At 40.2% G+C, this 27,318-nt stretch overlaps 1 protein-coding gene across 1 annotated transcript; it reads left to right on the top strand.

Moving 5' to 3' along the window:
- On the top strand, positions 1-26,699 carry map3k21 (mitogen-activated protein kinase kinase kinase 21). Its single transcript, XM_020643076.3, has 10 exons — positions 1-1,776; positions 14,906-15,086; positions 15,193-15,341; positions 16,223-16,398; positions 18,112-18,352; positions 19,575-19,697; positions 21,701-21,851; positions 22,503-22,597; positions 22,848-23,660; positions 23,742-26,699. Exons 1-10 carry the CDS (start codon positions 972-974, stop codon positions 24,110-24,112), a joined length of 3,105 nt encoding a protein of 1,034 aa, XP_020498732.2. The 5' UTR covers positions 1-971; the 3' UTR covers positions 24,113-26,699.
- Positions 26,700-27,318: the final 619 nt, after the last annotated feature.

Here is a 27,318-nt window from a genome sequence, read left to right as displayed (position 1 = left end):
TCCCACGGATCGTCGTCGGCACAGCCACTGCTGGGACAGACTTCGTCAGGCGAGAAACCGCGATGGGGGGGGTTGTTTTGATTAAAGTTGACGGATTTTTTTAATGCTTTTTTTTTCTTTTTATACTCGCATTGAAGTTGAAACCCCGGATATTTGACGTGTTTTCTCGTGCTTTAACTGTCGACTGTTCTTCACATCCCGAAGGAGAAACAAACTTTGGGAATTATCTTTTAAAAAAAACTGAGCAACTTTTTCCACAACTACCTTACTAGTCAACGGGCTGACCTATGCTAAGCTAGCTCGCTAGACGGTGCTGTGGAAATCTCCTTTTAAAAAAAAGTCCACAAACGAGCTGGCAGACTTCACCTTTCGGGCTTTCCGTGACTGGGTGCGATTCACCGGCAGCTTTCAAAAGAGAGAAAGAACACCTGAGCCTCTCTCGTGTTTCCACAGAGCTTGACGGTGCAGGTGCACCTCTTGCGCCACCTGTGATAACTTGGTAACTTAGCTCGTGGAAAGCTAACTTTAGCTTTTTTCCATGTTAGCATTTAACAGTGACAGATAGTATGTTATTATCTGCTTTCAGGGTTTATTTGAGGTTTAAGACGGTGGTGGTTTATTATCATCTTGTGTATCGCTGCTAACATTTGGCCCATAGAGCAGTGGCTTCAGTCACATTTAATTATTTGGGCTAACCGGAGAAACTAACCTCGCTGGCTCGTTATTGACCCTCACACACTTTCACTGGAGTGGCGACGTGGATTCAGGGCTGCAGACGCTCATTCTCTTCTCCCCCCCCCCCCCAAAAAAAAGGACTTTGGACACGATTTGACGTGTTTATCCTCATCACTGAGTCTCCTAGATGTGACACCATGAGAAGTTTAAGAAGTTGCCTTTCACTTTTTTAAAGTTTTTTTTAATTTTGTTTCTAAAAGCTCTGCAGCCTATGGTGCCGCTACGGCCACCGAGAAATGGATGTCTCGCAGGCCGCTTTCCCAAACGGTGAAGGGCGGCCGGGCGGCGGCGGCGGCGGCGGCGGGACTCAGGAGCATGCCGGGACAGAGTCCCCCACAGTTCGGGCGTGGGCTCACTCGGCCCCGCTGTGCCCGACTCGGTCCCTGTGGACAGCCGCGTATGACTATGAGGCCAGCGGCGAGGACGAGCTCAGTCTCAGAAGAGGGGACGTGGTGGAGGTCCTGTCTAAGGACGCAGCGATATCCGGGGACGAGGGATGGTGGACGGGAAAAATCAACCGCCGGGTCGGAATTTTCCCCTCCAACTATGTCACCTACCAGCCCGCTATTTACCGCCTGCCTGCCGCGAGTGGGACGGTGGGTGTACCAGAACGGGTCCCGAGCTCGCCCGTCAAGATCCCCTTCAGTGAACTTGTCCTGGAGGAGATCATAGGTGTGGGTGGATTTGGTAAAGTTTACCGGGGCACATGGAATGATCAGGAGGTCGCCGTGAAAGCGGCTCGACAAGACCCGGACGAGGACATCACAGCCACCGCTGGCAGTGTTAAACAAGAGGCGAAACTCTTCTCCATGCTGCAGCACCCCAACATCATCAAACTGGAGGGAGTGTGTCTGGAGGAGCCCAACCTGTGTCTGGTCATGGAGTATGCGCGAGGTGGGACACTGAACCGGGCGCTGACCGGAAGGCGCATCCCTCCACACATTCTGGTCAACTGGGCCGTGCAGATCGCACGCGGGATGCACTACCTCCACGAGGAGGCCGTGGTACCCATAATACATCGTGACCTGAAATCCAGCAACAGTAAGCACAGTTTAATATGCATGTTTTGTGCGTGTACGTGAAAGAGAGAGAGATCCAATTTTAGGAGAAGACCCTGTGCAACCCACCTGTTGCACGTGGAGGACAACTTTATGTAAAGTTACGTTTTGGTCGCAGTCTTCTTCAACAGTTATATAAAGTTTAATACTACTCTACCTCAGAAAACCTCTCCATTACATTTGGAAGTTTCTCAAGTCTAGAACCACACAGATTTTTTTAAGTGCCTATAAATGACCAGGGGTTATTAAATCATGTTTACCTCATGGTTATCAGTTATTAGGTAAACATACCTGTGTTGTAGTCCTAACTTCTGTTTGCTTAAAACTCACTATTCCAAATATCTCATGGGCTGCACTGCCCTTTCTTTAGGATGTATTTCAAGGAGTCTTTCTGTATTAAGTGGTGGGGGATACCATCAAGAGGATGTGAAATTAAAGTCAGAGTTTGCTCAGCTGGGCTGCCTCCTTCCCCTGGATTCCCCCCCCCCCCCATCATCCTTTAAAACACACACAGACACACACACCTTCCCACCCCCTCTCTATGCCAAGCTGAAATGTTGTTCAAATAAAGTCAGTGATTTACCAAACACTAGCCAAACACACACCGTCCACACTGGCAGGCCATGTGCTCAACCAACAAGAGCTAATACCAGAGGTCACAGGGTAAAAAACTATCAAAATAATAAAGAAAACAATTTACTGAGTAGATTTTCTTTGAGCATTATTTACATATCTTATAGCTTATTCTGCCAGATATGTCTGTGTAGTTTCACAATTTCTGGAAGGAAACATGTTTTGAAAAATAAACTTTAAATATATCTGAATTCTGACTTTTAAGGTGATTTAGCGGGGGTCATCGTGTAGTGAGAACTTGTTTCAGAGCAGCATTAGACCAGAGAGTTCTTACGTGGACTTTAATTTGACAACAGGCCAGCAAACTTTAGTTTCCCTAGACTGAATAATGAATGGACAGGAGGACTCCAAAACAGAAAAAGAGTCTGAGTCAGATACCCACACTGACACAGGCTACCCACTTCATCTCAGGTGTGTTAATGTGTGTAATATGACTCCAAACACTGTTTCTCCCTTTGTGACCACAGAGTCTTGTTGACCTGAGGCCATGTGGGGAGCAGTGCTGGCATGCTGATGTCTGTAAATCTCCAGCTGTGAAATGGGGGCAGACCAGACCCTCTTTAATTACCAGATTAACTGAATCTCTGTAGTTACACATTTGAAGGGCCTTCCTGTGCAGACTGAGAACCAAAAGATTCATGCGTTCAAGTCACACGTTGCATATTCCCTGTTATAATTATAACGTGCAACAAATGCAGTTAAGCATTTAGGGTATTAAAGCGTTAACAAAAATGTTACCCATCATTTTAAACCAAACTTTAAAACAATGTGTTTTTGAACACGTGATTCTCCTTATGCCAAGTGATGGGGCAGTGTTGTGGAGCCCAACCCTAAGATTAGTCCAGTTTAAGAGTGGAGATTTGTGTTAATTATTAGGCAGATGGAGAGAAAGGATTTAACTATTGTTTAGACAGTTTGAGCTAATCGGATGTTTGGTGAACATACACAAACAATCCTCCCCCGAACAGGCACAGAGCTGCAAACACTAGTCTGTGTGTTTGTCCTGCCACTTCACTGTGAACTGGAGCAGTGTGTCTTTTAACGTAGTGTTTCCTGCATTTATGCCTTATTGTTGGCCAAGTGCCTGCTGGATAGCATAGTTTAAAAGTTAAAAAGTTAGAATACAGCTGGGCATTGTCTCTTTTTATTTACTAAACAACAACTATACAAAAATATTCTTAAGGTACACTGGTTAAAAGTCAGCCACTTATTCCCCAACCCCCAGAAAACACAAAGATGGGGAGGCTTAAAGAAGAGCAGTAAAACATCTTGTACTTAAATCATTCAGTGAGCTGTTTTCCACGTTGTGTTTCTTTTCTGTCTCCATATTTACACCTGCATGTTGCTATGTTTAAACCACATATCCTTTATGGTTAGTTTGTCCATCGTTGAACATTTAAACTCACTGCATGGCCAAGTAAACAATGTAATAGACAAATAAACCGGACTGCAGAGAACACTTGTACCTAAAACAGGAATATTTACATAAAAAGTGCTTTATAGAACTTATATTTACTTTTGTTGAACTTCGAACATTTAGTTCTGATAGGAATACACTGACCTACAGAGAGCTTAGTTTTAACTAAAGAGTCAGTACTTAAAGCCTAAGAAGAGATGAATCACATTGTGCTAATTGTAGACCTTGTAATACTATGGAACTCAGAGTTTTCCCTAAAGAATATTCATTTGCTTTTTTGGGGGATTTTATTCTTCATTTCCACTTCACAAAAAGAGACTCTAGTTTTTGGCATTCGCAACATTTGCTCACAACGGTGAGAAGTCTAAACAGCTGTAGTCAATACAGTCTTATCTGAAAAAAGAGAGACTAAAGTAAGCTGTGTATGTGTTTGCTTTGAGCCAGGGCAGTGAGTTCACAAAGGACTCTCCTACACACAAACACAAAAATGGCCCCCTGTGGTGTGTTGGGTTGATTTTCCTGTATAAAAAAGCAGCATAATGCTGCTTAGAGAAAATGTTGCATCTGCTAGTTTTAGTCTGTTGTCTGTTTGTTTTGGTGTATTGTACATCTGTCAGTCTAAAAGGATGCACGGGGGGGTGAACATGAAAAAGATACATTGCAATGGTTGTTAAATGGCAATCTTTCACTATTTAATGAGCAAATTGTCTGTTGTTGTGTCTGTACATCTTCTCCATTTCCCTTTTTGACACTTCAGTATTTTTCCCGCTTAAGTGAAACCAGGTCATAGACAGGTAAATACAGTAAATAGAACCTAACTTCTCCATCTCCTCTTACTACTCTGCCTGTCATTTATCAACTTGCAGTGTACACATGCTCCACACAGACAAACATACAGCTATTTGATCAATGATTAGCCTGTAAAGTAATATGTTGGAAGTCAGCAAGATTTGTCCAATCTCTTTTGTGTTTTTCAACCTAATCTGTAAAATCCCAGCCTGCAGGGAGGAATGTTGCTAATGAGGGATAAAAGCTTAACATACGTTTGCACAATGGACTGGTCAAGCAGCGGTTGCTAGGCTACTGTGACCAGAAGAATGGCTAGGACTCGGAGGGTCTCAAAGCCCTCGTTTTGTTTTGTTCGGTTCATATTTAATCTCCCAGAGAGCAGCGGTACTCTTTTATTGCCACAAACTGAGGGGGTTTCCCTTCTTACTTCGTTATTTTGCTCCTTACTTACCTTCCCTCCCTTTTTCCCTTCTGCTCCCTCTTACTCTCTTACTACTTTTATTATTTTTCTTGTCTACTATTAAGCCCACACAATTTTCAAACAGGAATGTTGGAGTCACTTATACTTTAAATATTAATCAAAACACCTTGAAAACGCCAAAAATTATACTATAAAGATGAGAAATTGTGCATGTGGCTATAGCATGTTTTATTTAGATCTGTCATCAAAGTTATTCTGTTTGCTAGTACAGTTGTGTTGTTGGTTCCATGTTTTCATTGTTTCACTTAATGTGACAAACAGGAATTCAACATATTCATGAAGAAGCCAATTTTTCTCGGAAACCGAACTCAGAGAGGGAAGTTAAAATGTTGTTTTAACTTTCTGTTGCTTTTTTAAAATGCTCTGTACATCCTCTTATTGTAGGGAATCTGACTAACTCTTAATTCACTGCTTCTTACGTGGTCAAAGTTTCCAAATATGTTGACAATTTGAAATACTGGCCCTTGATCCTCTGAATTGTCTCACACTGTGCAGAAAATACTTGATGTATTAGGTAAGATGGATGAACTATTTTGGCCTTCTTATGCGTTTGTATCAATTTATATAATTTAGTTATTTATTCATGTATTCGAGAGGAAAATGTAGACTAATCATTTCTGTAGATATGCCAGTGTTAGTAAGCTGGCTAAGCTACACCTGTAAATCCAAATAATGTATTGTTCAAAGTAACAAATAAGAAAGACGGCAAATAAATTCATTCTGTTCATTCTGAACAACATGCAGAGAAACAGACATCAGCGAAACATTAGTGCAGTATCAAAGCCAAACTATTTGAACATGCGGCCATGCAATCAACTCAAAACAACATAACACAGGAAAGAGAAGGAGGCTGTAACTGTGAGACATTTCTTTACATACACGCTTATCAGCAATAAGGCATACACTACAACCATCATAATCTTTGTCTGGATAGAATGTAGACAGGTCTTTCTCGGCTGTATCCCTGTGTTGCTAAACTAAAAACATCATTAACCCTTTCCTGTATCTGTTTCAAAAACATTCTCCCTTCCAGCTAGGAGTGGTTGCATTCATTCATCAGTAAATAAGAGCAAGAAATCACACTGAAACCTGGCCCTGAGCCAGCACTCATAACCCACTTTGACTTCAGAGTTTCACATCATGTAGCAGGCGATAGTATGCCAGGAATGTGTGCTTGAACTGTGTGCTGAAACCGATTGAGTTCCGTTTGGAGCGTGTGCAACAGCATTCTCCCATCAATCTTAAGCTATTGTTTGACTTCATCGTTCTGTCTCTGTGCTCCCCCCCCCCCCGTCTCTCTCTCTCTCTCTCTTTCTCTCTATCTATCTCCACATAGCCCTCATTCTGCCGATCTGTGCAGACTTTGCATAAGTCATAGCAGCACAGAAAGGGTTTTCTTCTATGTCAGCACTCTACACACTGGGATAATTACAGATGAAGAAAATAAATGGAGAGTGCAAGTGTTGAATTCAGAGTTAAGAGGGCTAACCTTCACAAAACTGAAGAACCCTGGTTTGATCTAGAACACACAGCAGCAAGAGAAAGGCCAAGGGCTTGTGCGCCTGTCATTTCCATCTCTATACATTAAACACCTAGTTCTATAATAAGTTAGGTTGAAATTTGTGGTTTGTTTTGATGAGTCATATTCCCCTCAACCAGTGACAGTCTGATTATGACTGACAGATGAAAATGTCTCACAAAATTGGGAGGAATATCAAGATTACATTATTCCGTTAGCAAAAAAAATGATGCAATGGGAAATGTCTATTCATCCGAAAACAAAGGCCTAAGCCATATGAATATAATGCAATAGATGTATACCTGTATGAATGATGTGATTGTGCACAAGTGTATTTACTTGTGAATGTATGCCTTAACCTTTCTCCTGTTACAAAAAAAAACATGCAATTAAAAGAAATTAGGGATGTAACAATTGCACCTTTTCTGTCCTGATGCCCGCAGTAAACAAGTAGACCATCACTGACTGTTAGTTTATCATCAGTGAAAGCCTCTATGCATTTTGCCTGTAACCCTGCTACTGCTCCATTGCATATGAAAATACTAAAAGGACCGTTTTCTTGTACTTTTGGGTTTCCATGTGAACCTCTGTGGAAAAAATGTTTTGAAAGAGATCAAATTCTAAGTTCTTCAGGTCCTATTGAGAAAGCAAGCTTTTTCCTCAGATTTTTCTGTTGTCTTGCTCTACTTTTGGAAAAAGTACAATCTAAGAGGAAAAGTTACCAAAGCTTGACTAGGTGTTGCAGGGCAACTTTTCTCAGGCTTCCCACAATTACCCCTTTTGACACACAGACAGTTACTGCCTGTCTTTTCTCTGACAAGAGAATGGGCAGAGGGGAGAGAGGAGGAGTGGAGATGCTTTCACTGTGTTTTTTATGACCTCTCCCTGACTGCACCTATTGTTGCAGGGCAGGGTGAAAAGGAAAAGGGCCCACAGCTGAGAAGAGCTGCTTTCCAAATCAACCAATCCCCTCCATAGCTCCCTAGCACATTGATCGATGCTAATACAGCAAAAAGTACTTGCTGAACACCTTTAAACATTGGTAATGTTTAAATTAGCCCGGTTAGGGGTTAATTCAGGCTTAAACGGACACAAACTAGGAGAGGAAGAGGACAGACAAAGAGCAAGTGGCCCGGAGAGACGTGACCATGATAGATGGATTTAGCCAGCCATTAGCCCTGATCCTTTTCCCATCAACCAGAATGCCTGGGGGCACTCTCATTTCAGCGGGGAGAGACGGACTAGTCGGGGAATGTTTAGCAGCCTTGTTTCTGCTTACTACAGGAAGCTCACTTGCTCTCATGCTTAGTCTGTTGGTTCAGTTAAGAAAATACTGCCACGTCAAGTTAGCAGGCAGCACTTTACTTTGACCATGCTTTATCAATGCTTGTTTATGCAAGTAAAAAAAAAGAAGCCTTGTGATAGACCTTAAAATTCACTGCCTTAGATCAATTTTTGATTTTGTATTTAACGTTAGTGTAGTTAAACAGCACTGTTGCTACGAGACACAAAGAACACAAAGGGGATAGCTAATAGAGCAATATAGCATTTTGGGGCCGATACCTGTTTTAGCGATAAATTTAATCCGATACCGATATATCGGCTGATATCTTTCCTAGATCTATCTTCAATCTTAATTGATAGAAGTTGTATGCAGTTGTACACTTGTGGAACAGATATATAATGAAGACAAGATGGTCACTCACCTGGAAAGAAACTGCACTCTAATCCATATAGCACACTCTGCTAGTGTATTACAATGAAACCAATAAACCGATGAATGAGATGAAATGAGCCAATGCAGATAGTCACTTGATAAACTAATATAGGCCGATATTATCGACTGACCGGTCAGGATCTAACAACTAAATTGTTGTTTGTTTGGCACTTGTTCAGTATCTCAATATTGATTCAGTACAGCTACTTCCTTTTGCTCTTATTGACTGTGCAAATGTTATATGGGTATCACATGCATGTTATACTTTAGGTATACATGGGGAATAGTTATAACGATACCAGTATCAGAAATGCCTCTGGGATAGGCTGAAATGCTGGATGATGTATCAGCAGGTATACAAGGCCAGTTTATGCACCAATCGATGAAGTAATGTATTAGCCACTAAATCTCCATAGACCTCATACGGAGCCTCAACTTGCAACTACTGTTTTATAACACAGAACGCTAACACTTGTTTCTGAAGTCTCTAGGGTGTAGCCAAAAGTAAAAGTAGTGTCTCTAAATTAGTGTAAAGCATTAAACATGTTGTGTAATATTAAGTTGAGTTTGTTGAAGGGAGAAGAGATGGTCCTGTTATCCAGTGGAGTGCATTTTTTCTTTATACCTTGAGGGGGAGAAAGCAATGGGAAGAAGCGTGGGACCTGCTTTGAAGGCAGCTGCTCTGCTTCTGATCTTCCCACCGTTGCACCATGAAAGATGGGTCTGCCTGAAGTTCCACTGTTTGGAAATGGGAATTAAATGGGGGATGGACTGAGGGTGGGGTTTGCCTTGGAGGCACGACCATCTCCAATTGCGTTGCACTGTTGTCGTCTTCAAAACATTTTCTTTTCAAAGGAGTGAGACTTAATATATGGACTGAGAAAAACCAAAAGCAGCACAAACACAGAAAACAACTTAAGGTTGATTTTTTTTTCTGACCTTATTGGACACTTCATGCTTTTAATACAGTGATTGATATTTGTAATGTTGGTGACTTATTCACTATTGGACACACTGATTGTAGACCAGACCAAAATAAATTTGAAATAAGAGTTTCTTATCCACTACAAATTGTCACAAAAACAGGTTTCTCACATCACCAGCTCATGCAGCTTAAAAAAAATAAAAAAATAAACTGAAATGTAAAGTTGTTGGAGTCTACACACAGTTGCCATTTGGGTTTAGAAGTTCAGGTGTTGGAAAAAAAGAGGTTGATTTTTAGGTTGCTTTGCCCAAGAAATGACTTGTATTACAGCTGACTCAAGGATGTCATTTTCTCATTTTATTTACCCTGGGCTACTTTTCAATATAGCAATTATACATGGCCTTTCTGAGACAGATTTTGAAATCATAAAATGCAAGTATTATTGAGATTACCTTCACCCACTCCTCCCCTTGTTAAAGATATGTTTTCCAAACACGAGAAAAAGTCTCTTTTTCATTAACTAGAGTTAATTAAATATTAATTTAATTTTTCACATCAGTGAAACTAAATGTTCTTGTTTCCTAACAGCTGTACTATAAGTCAGGTTTATAGTATGAAACACTGGGAAATGTATGCTCATATGGAGCTTCTTGTATTAAAGCACAAAGATAAACCTTTCTTAAAAACCCTCAGAATTTAGAAGAGGGTGAAGAGGTCATGGGAGGGGGACTCCATAGAGGGGCTGCTAACACTTGTTGGCTGGAGGTGAGCCATTCATCAGTGCAGAGGAACATGACGAGTCATTACTGAGCTTTACCTTTACCACCTCCCTAATGTTTCACATTCGAATCTTAGTTCCCTTTTTTATCTTTAAATATGTAAAGTATTATTTCATAATAAGTTAAGCACAACTAGTACAATTAAGTATTGAAGGTATGCGTTATAAATATATTCACTTCCATTGTTTAGCTCCTTTTCAATTCTTCCAAACACCCAAAGTGCTTGAAACTACAACCCATTCAACTCATTCAACACTTGGCTGAAAGAGTAGAGCAGGGAAATGTGGATGAGTGGATGACCTGCTTTACTTGGCCTGAACGTTTTTTTTATACCTATGAAATGTTTGATTAAGGTCATAATTAACCCATAATAGATTAAAAGATCCCATTTTACCTTTTAACAATGAGGCAGACGAGAACATTATGAAGTACACTGTTGTTTCATCAGGGTATACACGTGTCAGTATTTAATAACTCTTGAATTTAAGCTATTAGAAGTGAATGTTAAGGATTGGTTGACATAGTTCAAATTTATTTTATTTTTAAACTGTTCAAATTCTGCTGTTTCGACATAAAAAGTTCAAATATATGTTGGTGTTGAAATCTTTGTTGTTGAAATTGAAGTTCAGAAAATTTGGACATAGATATAGATGGTAACTCACTCGATGATATTATAATTAATAATCATTGCTTGTCTTATCCTAATCATTGCACAATGCTTTAGTCACGTTTGTTTCAAGTAAAAACAGAGACAACTATTATTAAAAGTTCAAGAAAATAAGTGTTTTTATTGAACTGTTAATGTTCAGGAGATTTTAGAATTATACAGAGTTGTGTGGACTGTTTTGTACACGTGCAGAGAACTAGCAATTAATGATAATGTGTAACACTTAATAAATAATCCCAGGTTACCAGAAGACCATAAGTAGTGTATTTGTGTATTGAGCTTGACTGCTAAAAGGCTCAAATAGCCAAACAAGCTTGGCTGACTGTGGTTGAAAAAGTGTTTTTGTGGCATAACGTCAGCATGGAGTCATGTAGACAGGAGCTCAGCCTTTTATTGGATATTTCTAGAGGGCTGACACTAAAGTCTCATGGAGCCACAAAGGAAATATTTGGCATGATATTCTATAGGCCAATCAACGCAGACGGGTTTATCCCAGAACCACAGTTCTTCTTGGTTGTGTAACTAACCCATCATAAGTCATTATGAACCTACAGAGCCTGCTGGGAGGAATCTATGGAATCACTGAAAGAGGACTTGACAACAGGAAGTTGGAGTATATCATCGGTCTAGTGAAACCTGTTTGTAATGGAATTCCTTTTGTTGCAGCCCAGGTAGAGGATCCCCTCAGTGCCCTGGGCAAGTAATGGCACCAATACCCCAGTTATTAGTGGAGACCTAGAGGTTCAAGTGCCACTTCAGGCTCATTGAAAATACATGTTGATACCCACAAAAGTATTTTAAGCTCTGTTTTTTTAACTGTCTTCAGTGTGTTTAAAAATAATTGTTAAAATTGTCGGTTCTTATGTTTAACTCGGATGACAGCTCATAGAGCTTTATAAAACATCTGATCAGCTGCTGTATGTTTCAGCTACAAAAGAAGAGGTCAACATCTGTTTGTAAACGAATGCAATGCCAATACTTCAAAAGTTTTGTGACCCTCTTTAGTTCCCCTTCTGTTTAGAAACTCCTATGACAGAGACACAGATATCCCTGTTTTTATAGCTTAATGTGTTGTTAACTGTGACTGAAGATCGGTTACCTTCTGAAGGTAAACCATGCCAACTCGGTCTCAGAGGATTATTAAAGACAAACATGTTTTGGCAGGTTTTAGTTTAGTAATGCTGTGGGAGAGTCAAGTCCAAGGTCAGAGAGTGATACACACACACACACACACACACACACACACACACAGTGCAGCAAGTCCATTCAAGTAATACTTGCACATTCACATGATGAAGCCTTTGTTGAAAGCTGCAAACAAATAGCCTTGAAGAAGCAGTGAACTATCTCGATTGTACATTGATACAGGAGTTGAAATGAGGGATTTTACACTCAAGTGTTAGTTTCTTTGCAAGATCGGATATTCTGTTGATTCAATATTGTGACATATGGGACATGTTCAAATTGATATCCACGCTATGTAAACAACATTTGACCATTTGTATTGTGAGATTTTGGTAGGGGCAAAAATGAATGTTGAAGATGAAGCCAAGAGGAGCAAAGGATGAAAAGGTCGGTCTTTGCTGTTGATACCCAGTTACATTGAAAAGGCTGCTTCATGTCGAAGAGGAAACACAATTATCTGGAGGTTGGTTAGTAAACAGAGAGTGGTTTTTGGGGAGAGTGAAGTCGGCTGTGGATCAGTGGTAGAGTCAGCCGTCTCTCAACTGGAAAATTGCGGGTTTGGTCCCCAGCTCCTGCAGCCATACGTCAGTGTGTCGTTGGGCAAGACACTTAACCCTGAATTGCTCCGACCTTAACATCCTCTACCATCAGAGGGTACTTCTCAGGTCTCTTAACTTGCATCCACGTCTCCTTCACTTGCATCCCTCACTGACATCTTAGTCCACATGAGATGCATGGAGAGATGTGAGGAAACAAAGTGAAAGGAGAGGGAATGAGGAAATATGAGATACGAGACGTCCTTTCCATCAAGGCGTCACGACAAGAAGCAACGTCAGTTTGTGATGACATCAGCTGATCTCAGCTCAGGCGGCTTTTACAGCTGTTTGCGTCTACACACACGTGCACTGTATTATTTCTAATGAAAATACACACAGTAATAGTGTTTAGTCTCCTCTATGTTACCTAATAACACCTGCACATGGAGGACAACCTGCAGTCTGCTAAAAAACATACGACAAGTCTACTGGCAAAAAGCTTTAATATTGTTTGTTTTTAACGATAATCTGATGGTGAACTCTGTATTTTATAACAGACACTTTATGATGTCTCAGCAACACTGAAAACTATTAAGTGCAAAACAGAACGCATAATATTTTTCAAACTCAACGATCATTAATGATCAGAACATTATGAACATAATAATGAATATAAAATGTGTTTTCTGACTGACAGACTCCCACTCTGTCTGACTGTCATTCTCATAATGAAATTAAAAAAGGGCAAATAATATGACTGATGAAAATTAAATATTGCTGTTTGATAAGGAAGGCGTTGTTTGTGATCTTTTAATTGTCAAACCTCAAATGAGCAGACTTTTTGTTTGATGGTGAGTCAGAAAACAAATCAAATATGAAACTCAGAAGTGATAGGCCTACACTCAATGACATATTGATTTTATGGAACATGTTAAACCTTATGTCAAACACTTTATTTCAATCCCAGCTCTGTACACACCGACCCTTTAGAAAACCTTTTTTTAACTGCTTCTGCTTGCATGAGAAGCTCGCTGTGTGTGAATGGGTAGATGTGATCTGTGGTGTAGGAAGCGCTTTGAGTAATCGGAAGACTAGGAAAGTGCTATTAAATCTCAAACCAGGGCTGCCACCTCAGTTGTTGATCAAGCCGGTTCTGTAATCTCACCTTCTCACAAATTAGTAATGCTACACCGTGTGAGTGAACATGAGCTATCCTATCGAGAATAAAACAACAAGATGATACATTTATTCTTGCTCTACTCATCAGATAGATTTGTTTCTGTTCTGCTGGTTGCAAAGTAGGGAAGATTAAAACTCCCATGATCCCATCAGTTAATAAATTCAATCAAACCAGGTCTCTAGTTAATTTTTTTTAATGAGAGATCATAGGGAGAAAACTACATGAAGTGCATTAAAACTTCTTTTTGAACTATTATATTTTCTTAAAAGATGATTTAGCCTCCTCTTTATTTCTTGAGTCATTGTGTTTTGTCTTGTTTTGAATTATGGCTGTAGCAAACTTAATGCTGTAGTGTTAAATTAAAATTGGTGTTGAAAATGATCAACTTTTCTTTATATCCAAACACGCCAGGATTAAACAGAATATTTGAAATATTTAAATTGGCCGAATAAGGACCATATTGTGGCTTTGGGTAGTTTTGTATTAAAACTGTTTTATTTGAACATGTATACTCCTGTCCCTGAACGGTTGCAACATTAGATCCACTCGGACCTGAAAGCAAAATTAATCCTGTTACAGCACTGGAAAAACAACAACGGATAAATGTATTCAATCAAGGGATGTGTGCAATTAGCCAACTAGATCGCCCACTAGTCAGAGTTTAAATTTCAGTTGCTGTGAACATCCCTAATCAAAGCCTTTATCTTCAAATTGAGTGAAATGTAGTGATCATGTGATGACTGCTCTGCTCTCTTTCAGAACAATGTATGTGAAATAAATAATGTAAAGTATGGTAATTTTATTTTAATAGCAGATGTTTGGTGTATAGGATCGATGGGTTGTAGCTTCCCTGTGCCACATTTCTGTGGGCAGGTGTTGTGTTTCAGGCCGCTTTGGAGGGGTCTTGCCGTGTTTAATGTGTAGGACAGTTTTTAGGACCTAAGGACAGGTGCTTTGTGACGCTGTCAGCCTTCTGTTTCTACAGTAATAAATGAGCTGCATACCACTGTAGGCCCTGTTGAATATCACTTTCATCTCCTCACCTCCCCAGCTGCCTTCTTCTCCCTCTCCCACCCTTTTGTATCTCTATCCCTTGTCTTTCCCCTCCCTCCTCCACAACTCTCACATGCGTCCCTTTTATCCCTTTCCAGTCTTTCCACTTTTCCTTTTCTCTCCATCACTCATCACTGATTTCAGACATTTCTCTGAAATGTGTCTCTATTTACCTTCCAGTCTCCAAGGCCTCCCTCTAATGTATCACTTTCCTGTCCGCTTTCTTTTCAGTTTTATTACTTGAAAAGATTGAGAATGACGACATCGGGAGGAAGACCTTGAAGATCACAGATTTCGGCTTGGCCAGGGAGTGGCACAGAACCACAAAAATGTCCGCCGCAGGCACTTACTCCTGGATGGCCCCTGAGGTCATCAAGTCATCTCTGTTCTCCAAAGGCAGTGACGTCTGGGGGTAAGATAGATAACAGGAACATGGATAAAATATCTATTCGTACTCATTTCTGACATCATAACTCATTCCTTTGTGTAATATTCCTACCCTAAATTTCCTTCACCAGTTACGGTGTCTTGCTATGGGAGCTGTTAACCGGGGAGGTTCCGTACCGGGGGATAGACGGCCTGGCTGTGGCGTACGGTGTCGCTGTAAATAAATTAACTCTACCAATCCCCTCCACCTGCCCAGAACCGTTCGCCAAGCTCATGGAAGGTAAATAAACACAACAATGTTTTCCTTTTTAATCTCACTTCAGGATCCATCATTTTTATGGCATCATTTTTTGACTGATAAGAACACACTGACCAAATTCTTATAAAATGAACAATTAAAAGATCGAGTATTTTGTACAATTCTTTGCATTTTTTTCAAATTGAAACATTATTATCATTTAAATAAGATATTCCAATGGTAGGGTTTTTTTCTGTACTTTTTGCAGCCATGGAAACAACAACAGAGGAAACTGAAAAACCAGAAATACAGTGCAAAACTAAAAACCTGTTGATTCTGTAAATGCTCAGTTATCTTACATCCTCAATGTGTTTAGACTGTGCTAGTTTTTCTTCTTTTGTTTTTTTTCGCTTGTACATAATTATTGGAATATTTTTTGCCTTCTTTTAGTTAAAAAAAAACATCAAAAACATCCCCTCAGTAAAGAATAAAAGGGATTTTAAAGAAAAGATTGTCCACTAAATGACCATGCAGGCACTAATAGGCCTGAACATAGATGAACATGGAAGGCTATTTTTTTCTGATTAGACAAAATATGTGTTTTAGTAAGTTTGATAAAGAGTCTCCATTAAGTTTACTTACTGGCTCTTTTGTCGACAGACTGGCTTGGAATCTGTGGTAACTGGGAAGCAAACCTCAGATGAAACCATACATACAGTGTAAACACTGGTGACTGTAGTTTAAAGCCTGGCCCGGCCCATTAACAAACACTATAACACTAAAACTAATCTGTGTTTCAATAACATGACAGAGAGTAGGTTTTAGACCTGCTTTTTTTTTTTGGGTTAAATGTTTGTGATGATTTGGGACTTAATACATAAATAAAAGTTAATTTGATCAACAATGTGTGTTTGTGTGTCCAGAGTGTTGGGACCAGGACCCCCATGTGCGCCCCTCCTTCTCCTGCATCATGGAGCAGCTGTCTGCCATTGAGGAGGCGGTGATGGCCACGATGCCCCAGGACTCATTCCACAGCATGCAGGACGACTGGCGTGTGGAGATCCAGGAGATGTTTGATGAGCTCAGGACCAAAGAGAAGGTAGGTCACTGATAAAAATGTAAAAAAGACACAGACGTCCACACAAACAGTATGAAAGCAGACAAGTGTCTAGATGTGTGAAGTGTAAGCTTTATTTCCTCCTCCCTCTACTCTGTCTCACACAGCGTGGGAATTTGGAAACCTAAGTACAGTACATTTAACAGGCTTGTTATCCCACGTGTTCTGTTGGTTGCTCTTTTCATTAATTATACACTTTAAAGTAATCCATTATTAAGATGTAGTCTGGCCATACTGACTCACTCGGGGCAGCTTTTATGAGCTGAAAAGTGTAATTGGTTACTTTCAGTGGACGAGCTAATCGCGCATTTAACAAAACCAGTCGTTAATACCGAGATGCTTAAGCATACTTCCCCTTGTTAAGACCTTAATCTGCTTCCTGAAGAAGTCTCCCATTGCTGGCTTAAAGAGGTGGGTTAATTAGTGTTGGGGAAAACAGCAGGATTAGCACTTAGAGCTGAGTCAAGTTGTAATGAACTGAATGACGAGGATACTGAACATGCATTGTTTTATTATTTATAGAGTAGATGTCATTTATTTTTATTACATCTTTATGTTTTCTACCTTCTAGTTCATATTGATTTGATGAAAATTGTGTTTATTACATGTGTTCTTTTGTTGTGTAACTTCCAATAATCCAGTTTAATCATTTAGACACTCTAATATAATCTGCACGTGTATTTACTACAACAAAAGACTTTAGAGCAGAATCCGAATCTGAAGATTTCATACATCCAGAGCAGCGGGAAAAAAGAGCTGAAAGCATTAACTAACATTTTTTCCCATCGCAAATTTCACAAGATTAATTGCTGAATGAGCTGCTACATCAGCAGTTTTTTCCCTGTAAACATCCCTCAGTAATCTGTGTCTAGGTGGGTGGTAGGGGTTTGACTGTAAAGCTGCTTTATTGAAGTCATCCAGTAAGGATTATTATTACTCAACTGAGAGCAATTAGACAGAAAATAGATTGAGCACAGACCTGTCTGCTCCCATGGCTTACTCTGTGTAACACAGGCCAAGACAGTGGGCAGTAAGCTCCTGAAAGCAGGTTATTCCAGACAAAGTTCTCTAATACAAGGAAAACACTCCTTCCTCACTTACAGACATCTGTCTGATAGAGCTGTTCTCCTGTTGTCTGAGAATTATACAGTGTTTGACTTTCTGCAATGCATTTCCTACTTAAGTGTCTAAACTAATGATCAATACAGGTTGGGTTCACTAAAAGAGGCTTTATAAAGTGATTTTACCTGATGTATATTAGAAGCTAGAGGAGGGGTACATGTGAAAATTGATGGTAATGAAAACAGAAGCATGAAGTCAGAGCTTAATTATAATTCAGAGTAAAAGAAATACTCTCTGATTCCATAAAGGACTTTTTGATCTTAATAAATGCTCATATTATCTTATTGATCTTTGTTTTAGTTCAAAGTGTTTCCCTTTTCAAACTGTGTGCCTGTACAACCCTCAGTGAAACTCAACCATTGGCAGTTAGGGTTGGAGAGATGCGAGTCTGATGCTATAAACTGCTAATGCAGCCTTATGAAGCAATCTAGAAATAAATAATTGGGCTACAGATGTTTGGGAACTTCACCTCTGTATAATTCCACAACCTAGACCTCCACTGTCCTAATCTCTGGTTTACTTGCACACTTGTCTGCCAGTCCCCTTACGTATCTCTATTCCTGGTTCTTCCAGGAGCTACGTTCCAGAGAGGAGGAGCTGACCCGGGCCGCCCTCCAGCAGAAGTCTCAGGAGGAGCTGCTGAAGCGCCGGGAGCAGCAACTGGCAGAACGGGAGATCAATGTGCTGGAGAGGGAGCTGAACATCCTAATTTTCCAACTTAACAAAGACAAGCCCAATGTGAAGAAGAGGAAGGGCAAATTCAAACGTTCCCGACTTAAACTGAAGGATGGAAACCGCATCAGCCTGCCCTCAGGTGAGTGTCTACATGCCTTGACTGTTAAAAAGTTGAATGCTACTCTGTCCAAGGTTAAGAGAGATATTAGAGATGTTTGATGTTCACTAAAGGGAGGACTAGTGGTGCCCTACATCAACAAATGCTGCTCTGATTCAATAAGTCCCTTCCCTTGTGAAAGACTCTTTTCAAGAAAACTTCCCTGGAAAACCAGTGTGTATTATTTCACAATCAGATTATCAGAAAATTGTGTCAACAACAAAATCTCTAGAAGTGCAGCTGAACTTAATCTGTATACTAAGTAAGTAGATGACTAGTGTTGTCCATGGACAAAGTTGGCAAACTTTAACACTGAACCATTCTAACTTCATTCTAAGCAACATTTGCATTACACTGTGACCATAACACAAAGGATGAATGATGTTGCATTATCTCTCTTGCTCTTGGATTGTATTGATCCTAATCAATCAACCAATTTTTATTGGTATGGTGCCAATTCATGACACTATTATCTCAGACACTCTGCAATCATATTATTAACAGAGACACACAACATGTATTAACCATGAACAAAACATTTAAACAAGTATAGAAGTGGTACGGAAAACTTGCTTTTAACAGGCAGAAACCTCGAGCAGAACTGGACTCATGATGATCACTTTCTGCTGGGACCATGTTGAGCTTTGAGAGTGTGATGTAAGGGGGATAAAGAAAGAAAGAGTAGGAGAGAGACAACAGAGGAAGAGACTTATCATAATTATTACAGTTAAAGTCAGCAGGTCTGATATTAGCAATAACAACTATAATGATGGTAGTGGGAGGACAGATGGTATCAATTAAGTGGAGTCAAGCAGCTCTAAGATTAACATTAGCTTTATAACTGTTGGGGAAAAAAAGTTATGTTTTTTAGTAGTAGCAGTTGGAGTCAGACATGTCCATGGCAACAGGCCATCAACATCAACTATCCAAAAGAACCTACAAGACAAGAGAGCTCAAGAACTCCCAGAGAGATATATTGTTAGTAACATGAATGAGACGTAAAGACTCAAAGTTAGCTTCTTGCATGAATACAACCGGAACACATACAGATAGAGGAAAAGACAGTCTAAGCCTATAGCAGCATAACTAGGGTCTTGTCCATGCCTGAGCCAGCTCTGACTATAAGCTGTATCAAAACAGTTTTAGTTCTACTCTTAGAAGTGCCCCTGCTCATTTGTTGTGTGTGTGTGTGTCTCATTTGCAGACTTCCAGCATAAAATCACCGTGCAGGCATCGCCTTCCATGGACAAGAGGCGAAGTCTTCATAGCACCAGTTCCTCTCCTCCCAGCAGTCCTACTCCCATCCCGAGGTTAAGAGCCATTCAGCGTAAGTTCAGTGTTTTTCAAAATTAAATTTTCCTCCATGTGAGTCTGATAGTCTCCTCCGTGTCTGTGTCAGAAATTAGGTGTATGTTTTGGTCTCGATTAAGTTAAATAGGCCTCTCATCAACTCTCTGAGAATTTCACGGGGACAGTGTCATTCACACTGACAAAAGCTTGTGTGAACAAAAAGCTCCGGAGCCAGAAGCAGTCAGCCAGTTGTTTAAACAGTTTGATAATGTTGTTAGTAACGCACCGACGCCCCTACAAAAACTGGAACAAATTCCTCCGGAGCATTTATGTAAGATCCAGATATTCAGGCAGAGGGGCCACATTGTTGCTTATTTCTCAGGATTTGAAAATTCTTTAAAAATGGCCAAAACAATTCACAGTTGCTTTAAATATGAACTGTTAACGAAATATGCAGAACTTCACTGATTACATGAATTGTACTAGCAAATGGTACATTATGTAGCTTCTAAGTAAAGAAATGTAGTTTTTATATATAGATATAAAACTACATGTCCTAACTATTTCTAATGTAAAAAGATGCTTTAGTTACAAGTAATATAGATGATCTTTATTGTTCTGTCAGAAACATGTAAGTATAGATATTCTCAAGGCATAACATGTCAACTTTTTCAATGTGGATTGATTCCATGCTGAGAAAAAAAAGTGCTTCACGTAACGGTGGGAAATGTTTTGCAGTGCATAAAGTATACCTGGAGACATGGACACATGTTTGTTTGTAATAAACAATCAGACTCTTACACATATCACATGGCTCAATGATTCATTTCAATGCATATTTCAATCACATTTAAGGTCATGATTATTATTTTTATAGCCTTAAATCAAAGTTATACTTTAAAATACAGCCAGTATCTAGAATGCCAGTGAATATATGTATATGCATGTAGACTTTCCACAACTATCATGAATACGACAAAATGATTATGTAATAGCAGAGGCCAAGTAATAAGGGTACTTCAGATGACAGATAGTTAAAGGAGTGTAAAACAACGTCTAGGATTTAATGCTTAAAATATCTGTGTCATAATGCTCATGTTGGATGGGGGTAACATGTATGTTTCCTTCCTTAGTGACATCTCATGTGCAGAGGGACATTTTGCATGTTTACCAACAGGATGTTGATCTGACCAGTGAGCTCACAGGCTACTGTGGGCTCAAGAGAACAGGCAAGCGTTCGGCTACCCACATGCAGCGTAACAGCCGATCGCTGCATGTAGTGTTCGGCTAACTGTAACAAGTGAAAGGGTTAGATGTCGGACGGCTTACCATCAGGGGTTTTTTTTTTTTTTTCTGTTTTGGTGAGGGTCTCCTGATGTGTGGATTATAACAAGGCTTTGGCTATTGCTGGTAAAATGTTTTGGCGGGTTCCACAAATGAGGAAGTAACAATTTGAAGATTTGGTCCGCAGGCTTGGGTCAGTTTGCAGTCCATATGTGTTTTTGAGTGCTAATAATGTGACTATGATTGGATATCTGACACTTTAAATAATGCTGGTAATGATGTTTAGTCACACATTTGAACCATATTTTGACCCAAGTCTATTGCCAGGATGTCTTTGATGGGTCCTGCCTTCCCTAGCAACTTTAACAACTTCACAATAACTAACAAACTCCTCTAAAATACTTTTATAACACCATCCTTTCTGGTTTTGGTTTCTGCTATTTGGCTTTTTGATTATAAATGTATAGAAATTGTTATTTTCTTGTAAATAAAAGTTAAATGTCACCCTGAAACATCATGAAACAAGCTTTTCTAGAAATATCAAAGGCTTAAATCTATCCACTGTAAGTTAACTTTTGAGAGAGAACCTCGATGAGTTTTGTGGTTATTCACATTTACGATATAAACTCCCAGGATTTACAATGGCTTATTATTATATATTATTATATAAGTAACGGGTCAAGGTCAGTTTCACAACAACTGCTTGCTGAAGCTGCTGTAGTCTGTTTGTTATACCTGTGGTCTCTGTGTTGACAGTAACTCAAGATGAGAGCAATCGTACATGGGGCCGCAGCACCCTCTTCAGGCCGGAGGAGTTTGATGATGTGAAAAAGGGAATCAAGAAGAAAGGAAGGACCTGGGGCCCCAGCTCAGTACAGAGTAAAGAAAGGCCTGCTGCTGCTGAGAGGTACATTGAACACACACAATAATACATGCACACACATTAACACTGAAACACACACACACACACACACACACACACACACACACACACACACACACACACTGGCCACCACTTGGTTCCTGGCTGTTTCTAAGCAACATAACTACACTGAACTATGACTTAAAGCTACAGTATGTGATGTAATTTTGTGAACATTTTGGTTAAAATAACACATTTTGATCATTGTATGTCACTAGCAATTTTACATTTAAATGTTCCTTTTAATAAATGTGTGTCTGATCTGCATCTGTGAGCGACCTCGATGGTATTTAGTCTTTGAAAAAATGTATCAGTTCTGCATCAAACAACGACTCAAGGGAAGCTCGTACGTAACTGGCCAATCGCAACAACCCTGTGAGGAGGATGTTTGGGTCGGTTGGCAAAAGTCAAGTTTTAAACTAGCCGGTGTCTATGGGGTTTTTTCCATTTGAAATGTTCATGTTTGTTTACTGCCACTGTAGAAAAAATAAAAATGTCCTACCAAAAAACTATATTTAATTAAACTGGTGAAAATGTATTTAATTTCTTATTTATTGCATTTATTTATTTTCCTTACCAAAGGCTACTGCGCCCCACATAGGGTACCTTTCTGAAATTTTACTTGATGTCTTTCAGAGTGCGTCCTCTGTCAGACGGCAGTAACCCCTGGTCCACCAGCCTGGTCAAGTCTCAGAAGTCTGTCCCTCTCGCTGCACTGTTTGCTGAACAAGGTGAGCTACGAAACCGTTGTGATGTATCTTTAAAATGAGTATAATCCTTTGTTATTGTTTGATATTTATTTGTTGTGGAAATTTTGCTTCTTAATTGTTGTTGTTTTTCTTGTCAGTACTGGTCCGATTTACATTTTCTGTAAGACTAAATGGTACATGTTATTCATTTACGTTCAGGTTGATCAAACAGCAGAGTGTTTATCCATCAGTCATGTGTTTATAATATCTGATCCCATTGATGTATTTCCAGCCGGTAAAGATGAACCCTTCTCCCAGGAATGTCCTGACAGCAGCTCCAAGCCAAAGCAGCTCAAGTTCCCCAACCAGGTGTACATCGATCTACCTCTGTGCAGGGATGAGCAGCAGCCTCAGAGCCCCAGTGTGCAGGGAGATGCAGGGGTCGGGGTAGCGGGTCAAGGTGGTCAACCAGAGACTGCAGACGACCCCTACACTACCACATCCACCTCGTCCACCTCCACCACCCCACAGCTCACCCCCACCAACAGCCTTAAGCGGACATCAGCTCGCCGCAAGACTGACTCTGTGCTGTACGGCTGCGGCTCGCTGCTGGCTTCTGTCGTGCTCGGTTACGACATTAGGGAAGCTCTAAAAAACTCTGGGGAAGACTGCGAGCCTCAGCGTGAGGAAAAGGAGAAGAAGAAGAAGGAGGGCCTGTTTCAGCGTGCAACCCGGTTCCGCCGCAGCACCTCGCCACCTAGTGGTCGCCCCCGCAAAGAAGAAGCAGCCTTGTCAAACCACACCTCCACCCCTCCCGTCAATCTCATCTCCATGTCAGCCATCATAGAATGCAACTCCACCAAGTGTCTCTTACAGTCTGAGGCTGAAGTGTCAGAGTGTCATCCTGCCAAGGTTGACCTCGTGGCTGTCAATCATCACACAGAGCCAGCAAGACCTGACCCAGCAGCATCCACAGAGAGCCAGACCAGCCGGACTGCAGCAAACACACAGACATCAGTGCAAACCCAAAGCAAGCCACAGGAGCAGAGCAACCACAATATAGGAACACGACTACGCAGGAAGAAATACACAACAAACCACAATAGTGAGTTAAACAAAACAGGTTGAGGAAATTAACCATGTGTCTGAAAAAAATATTAACGTTACTCCCCTGTTTTGTTTCTAGCAAATGGCCCTCCTGCTCTGCCTCCTCCAGCCACACAGAAGAAGCAGGAGAAAGAGAAGGATGTAGCATCAGAGAAGCCCTCCAGTGGGGAGGCCTTCTCCAGACCCCGGCCGGTGTCATTCCGGGCCAAACCCCACACCTGGGCCCTGCTGAGAGGACGCAACAAGAGTTACTCGCTGGGCCACTACTCCGGTGGAAAGACAGCACAAAACCTAAACATGGTACTGACCTCAGATGTGGGGATGGGCTGCTCCCTGCTGGACATGGACACAGAGGGCCAGAAACGAGACTGCACCGTGCCTCTGTGCCGCATTCAGAGTTCCCCAGCAAGGCCCTCTGTCTTTGAACTGGAGAACGACTTCCTCTCTTAGGATCCCGAAAAGTGATCTGCTTCGGTTGTACCTCTTCCTATACAATCTAGTGTGTTCAAGAACATGCGTCTGACAGTTTTTTGGCCTAAAACTCCTGGAGGGTTTTGAACCTGCTGTCTTTTGTCATGAAAAACCCAGCTTGTTCTTAGTTCTAGAACACAGTATTGTCAGTGTTTCAGAGCAAAAAAGTGTGAGACTCTAGAAGACTGTTTCACAGGAGTTCTCGAATGTGCACCACGATCTAAGTCTGAGAATGCCTGAGACCTTACACACTGCCTTGTCGTGTTCTAGAACACACACACACACACACACACACACACACCAGCACATAGTTCTGAAATCTGAGCAACATTACAGACCTGGAACAGCAGCTTTTCCTCCTATTCAGGGGGTGCTCGACTGCCATCTCTGTTTGCTCATCTCTATCTCCCTTTGTTACCCTCTTCCTCTCTCTAATGTCGGTGCAGCTTAACGTTGACCGCTGCTGCAGCTTTCGCAACACAATACCCTCACCTTTTTATTTATATATATATTTTTATAGGTAATTTAATATGAAGAGACTTGACCTTACCTTAGCAACCCACTGGACATACATTCCATGTCAGTTTCTAAGTTGTGCTATCACGCTTTTAGATATTTTGACTTGAGAATCATGCATGCATGTACCCTTAAAATGTTGAACAAAAAAAAAACCCCATTATGCTTTGTTTGTAAATATTTCTTTTTATCCAGTATCAGCCTAATGCTGGAAGTTGTTTTGTATTGCTTATATATGCTGTTTTATGTTTTTATGTTCTTGTGTTTTGACAGTCTGTGATGCTGCAGTACAGATTTAGCTAAAGGTACCAGTTACATAATGCATCATGCAGGTACTTTTCCTACAAGAATACCCTGAGTGATTAAAAGATTCAGGAAGATAAAAACCGACAGTCTTACAAAACAAAACGTAGACACTTTTTTTGTTCAAAGTTGAATGATATTCGAAATGACTATTGAGGTCATGTGTTGCTAATAAGAATTTTTCCATGAGTATTTATAGAAGAGTTTTTTTTTTTTTGTTTAACTCAGCACACTGCAGCATCTGCTTCAAATGGTCATGTCAGGAAAACCTGCTGCAGAATAATGAATTCATGATTGGCTGCATCAGTAAGGACACTACATCATTACACATTCAAGTCATGTACTTAATACTACACAGCCTGGGAGTGACCAAACACTAGGCTCCTATTTTCAGACAGATGAGCACTCTAAACTTGACTGACCTGAACCTTCAAGTGCTCAAGAGTCTCATGTCTAAAGCATATCCTCATTGTACTGTGGTTTGCCCGCAGGCTGTTGAAATACCTAAATGCACTGTTGTATTAAATTTGAGATGACTGGTTTTCATCTCATTTTAAATTTGATCGAGTTCAGGGGATATTCAGGAACACAGTTTTTGGCTTGCGACATAAAAAAGTTGAACTGTGTATTTACTAAGTATACTGTAGACTTAAGGCCAGATGAATAACATTCTAAGGAATAACTAAAATGGTAATTACTACATTTAAATATGTTTTCCCACAGGCTTAATCAACCTGACAGTGTTGATGCAGACTCTGCAGACTATATACTGTTTTGTTCCGTTGTCACTCCCAGGCCTCTCTATACAGATAATCCTTACATCCATTCTTGCTTACTGAGGTTGTTGTTCCCCCAAGTTTTTACTACAGCCTTTGTACAGTCTACTTTTGAATAGTTCATTGCACAATCTGACCACTTTTGAAGGAGGAAACAAGGGCTCTATAACAGTGAAAAATGAACTTCAAAACAGTGTACATATCATTGTGATTGCAGATGCATCACTCTGGCATCTTTGAGGTAATTTAGAATGTGAAGTATCCAATATTATGTATTTTATGACCACTTACTGTCGACGCGACACTTTTAAGGCCTTACTTATCGTCAAGTTTAAAAGTGCAGTTTACAAGCCAAGGAATCACTGGATTTACCCTTTTGAATCTATACGGGGTTATGTGTAAATACCATAATGAACAGGTGCTGTACATTCCTCTGAACATCCTGCATTTAAAGGGTGAGATCTGCTGTTTGTTGTCCACTTGTTGGCAAGAAGTTAACAAAAAAAGGCTGTGTATTAAGCCTAACAAGGTGTCGAATAAACATTCCACTACATTAGATGGCAGAAGAATATTTCTGATACCAGTTATCAATATGATGCATTCAGGCTTCTGGCTATGGGACCAAATTCAACTCTACCAGCTCTAAGGCCTCTCTGTCTTCAGGACCAAAACCACTAAATGAACTAGCTGCTAGTGAGAAATTCTTACAAAGAAAACTATTCTGTATGGAAAATTCACAAAACAACCTCAGAGGTGCAGTGCTGCTGCCGAAACGCCCTTCACCCTCTGATCAATAACAGGACTTCCTGTTAAATCACTGAACATCTCTGTCACCCTGAATGTGTCAGATTTAGCTTTGAGTACATCTGTTTCAGTGAACAGTTCCTTTTATCATTACAGTATTGGTTATTTCATGCCTGATTGAACAAGAAAATCAAGTTATTTTGAATAAAGTCGAAGTGAGACTCAAAGCTGCCTTTGTTTTGTGTTGAGACTGAATGCATCAAGTATTTGATGGTGTTTTATATTACATTTTAAGAAATGCTGAAAAATGTATTAGGCTATGTATTATTTACACAAGAAAAAGCAATAGAACAATACTCAATTTCAAGCCCCTGCTTTCAAGTGTGCAGTATACTTAGTACAATGGGCAAATTCTAATGTCTAATATATCATCACATTGCATTATAAGATTATTTTTAATGCGTTGATAAGAATTGCTTGATAATAGATAAATTAATAAATAATCAAATGTATATTTAGATTAAAATGATTTCAGACTGAAGGAACTTTAAAAGCCAGTTTGTGCATGTGTGTGTGTTTCAGTATAAATCATCATCAACAGTGAGTGTATTTGAGTAAAATCCTATCATATTAAACCAATTTGTGCATGTGTGCCCAACGAAAAACAATCTAGGATCGTGTGCACGTCCTAAAAACAATAATGTGTGTGACCACTAAAATATGACTCTAAGTCTAAGATATCAAAACCGATACGTGTATGGGTATCCTCAAAGATGGAACTACATTATTTAAGAGACCCTAAAAAGATATATAAAAACGTTTGTGGGTAACCCGGAAGACAGAAGA

Source organism: Labrus bergylta, chromosome 10 (assembly GCF_963930695.1).
Source record: "Labrus bergylta chromosome 10, fLabBer1.1, whole genome shotgun sequence".
Classification (NCBI taxonomy): Eukaryota; Metazoa; Chordata; class Actinopteri; order Labriformes; family Labridae; genus Labrus; species Labrus bergylta.
The sequence above is the reverse complement of the archived record's forward strand: the minus strand, read 5'-3'. Positions and strand labels throughout refer to the sequence as shown.

Bases quoted from the DNA above. Each gene is read 5' to 3' on its own strand.
- map3k21 (XM_020643076.3), top strand. From the start codon at position 972: ATGGATGTCTCGCAGGCCGCTTTCCCAAACGGTGAAGGGCGGCCGGGC. The intron at 21,852-22,502 runs GTACATTGAACA...GATGTCTTTCAG, and splicing joins AGGCCTGCTGCTGCTGAGAG to AGTGCGTCCTCTGTCAGACG. The intron at 23,661-23,741 runs GTGAGTTAAACA...TTTTGTTTCTAG, and splicing joins ATACACAACAAACCACAATA to CAAATGGCCCTCCTGCTCTG.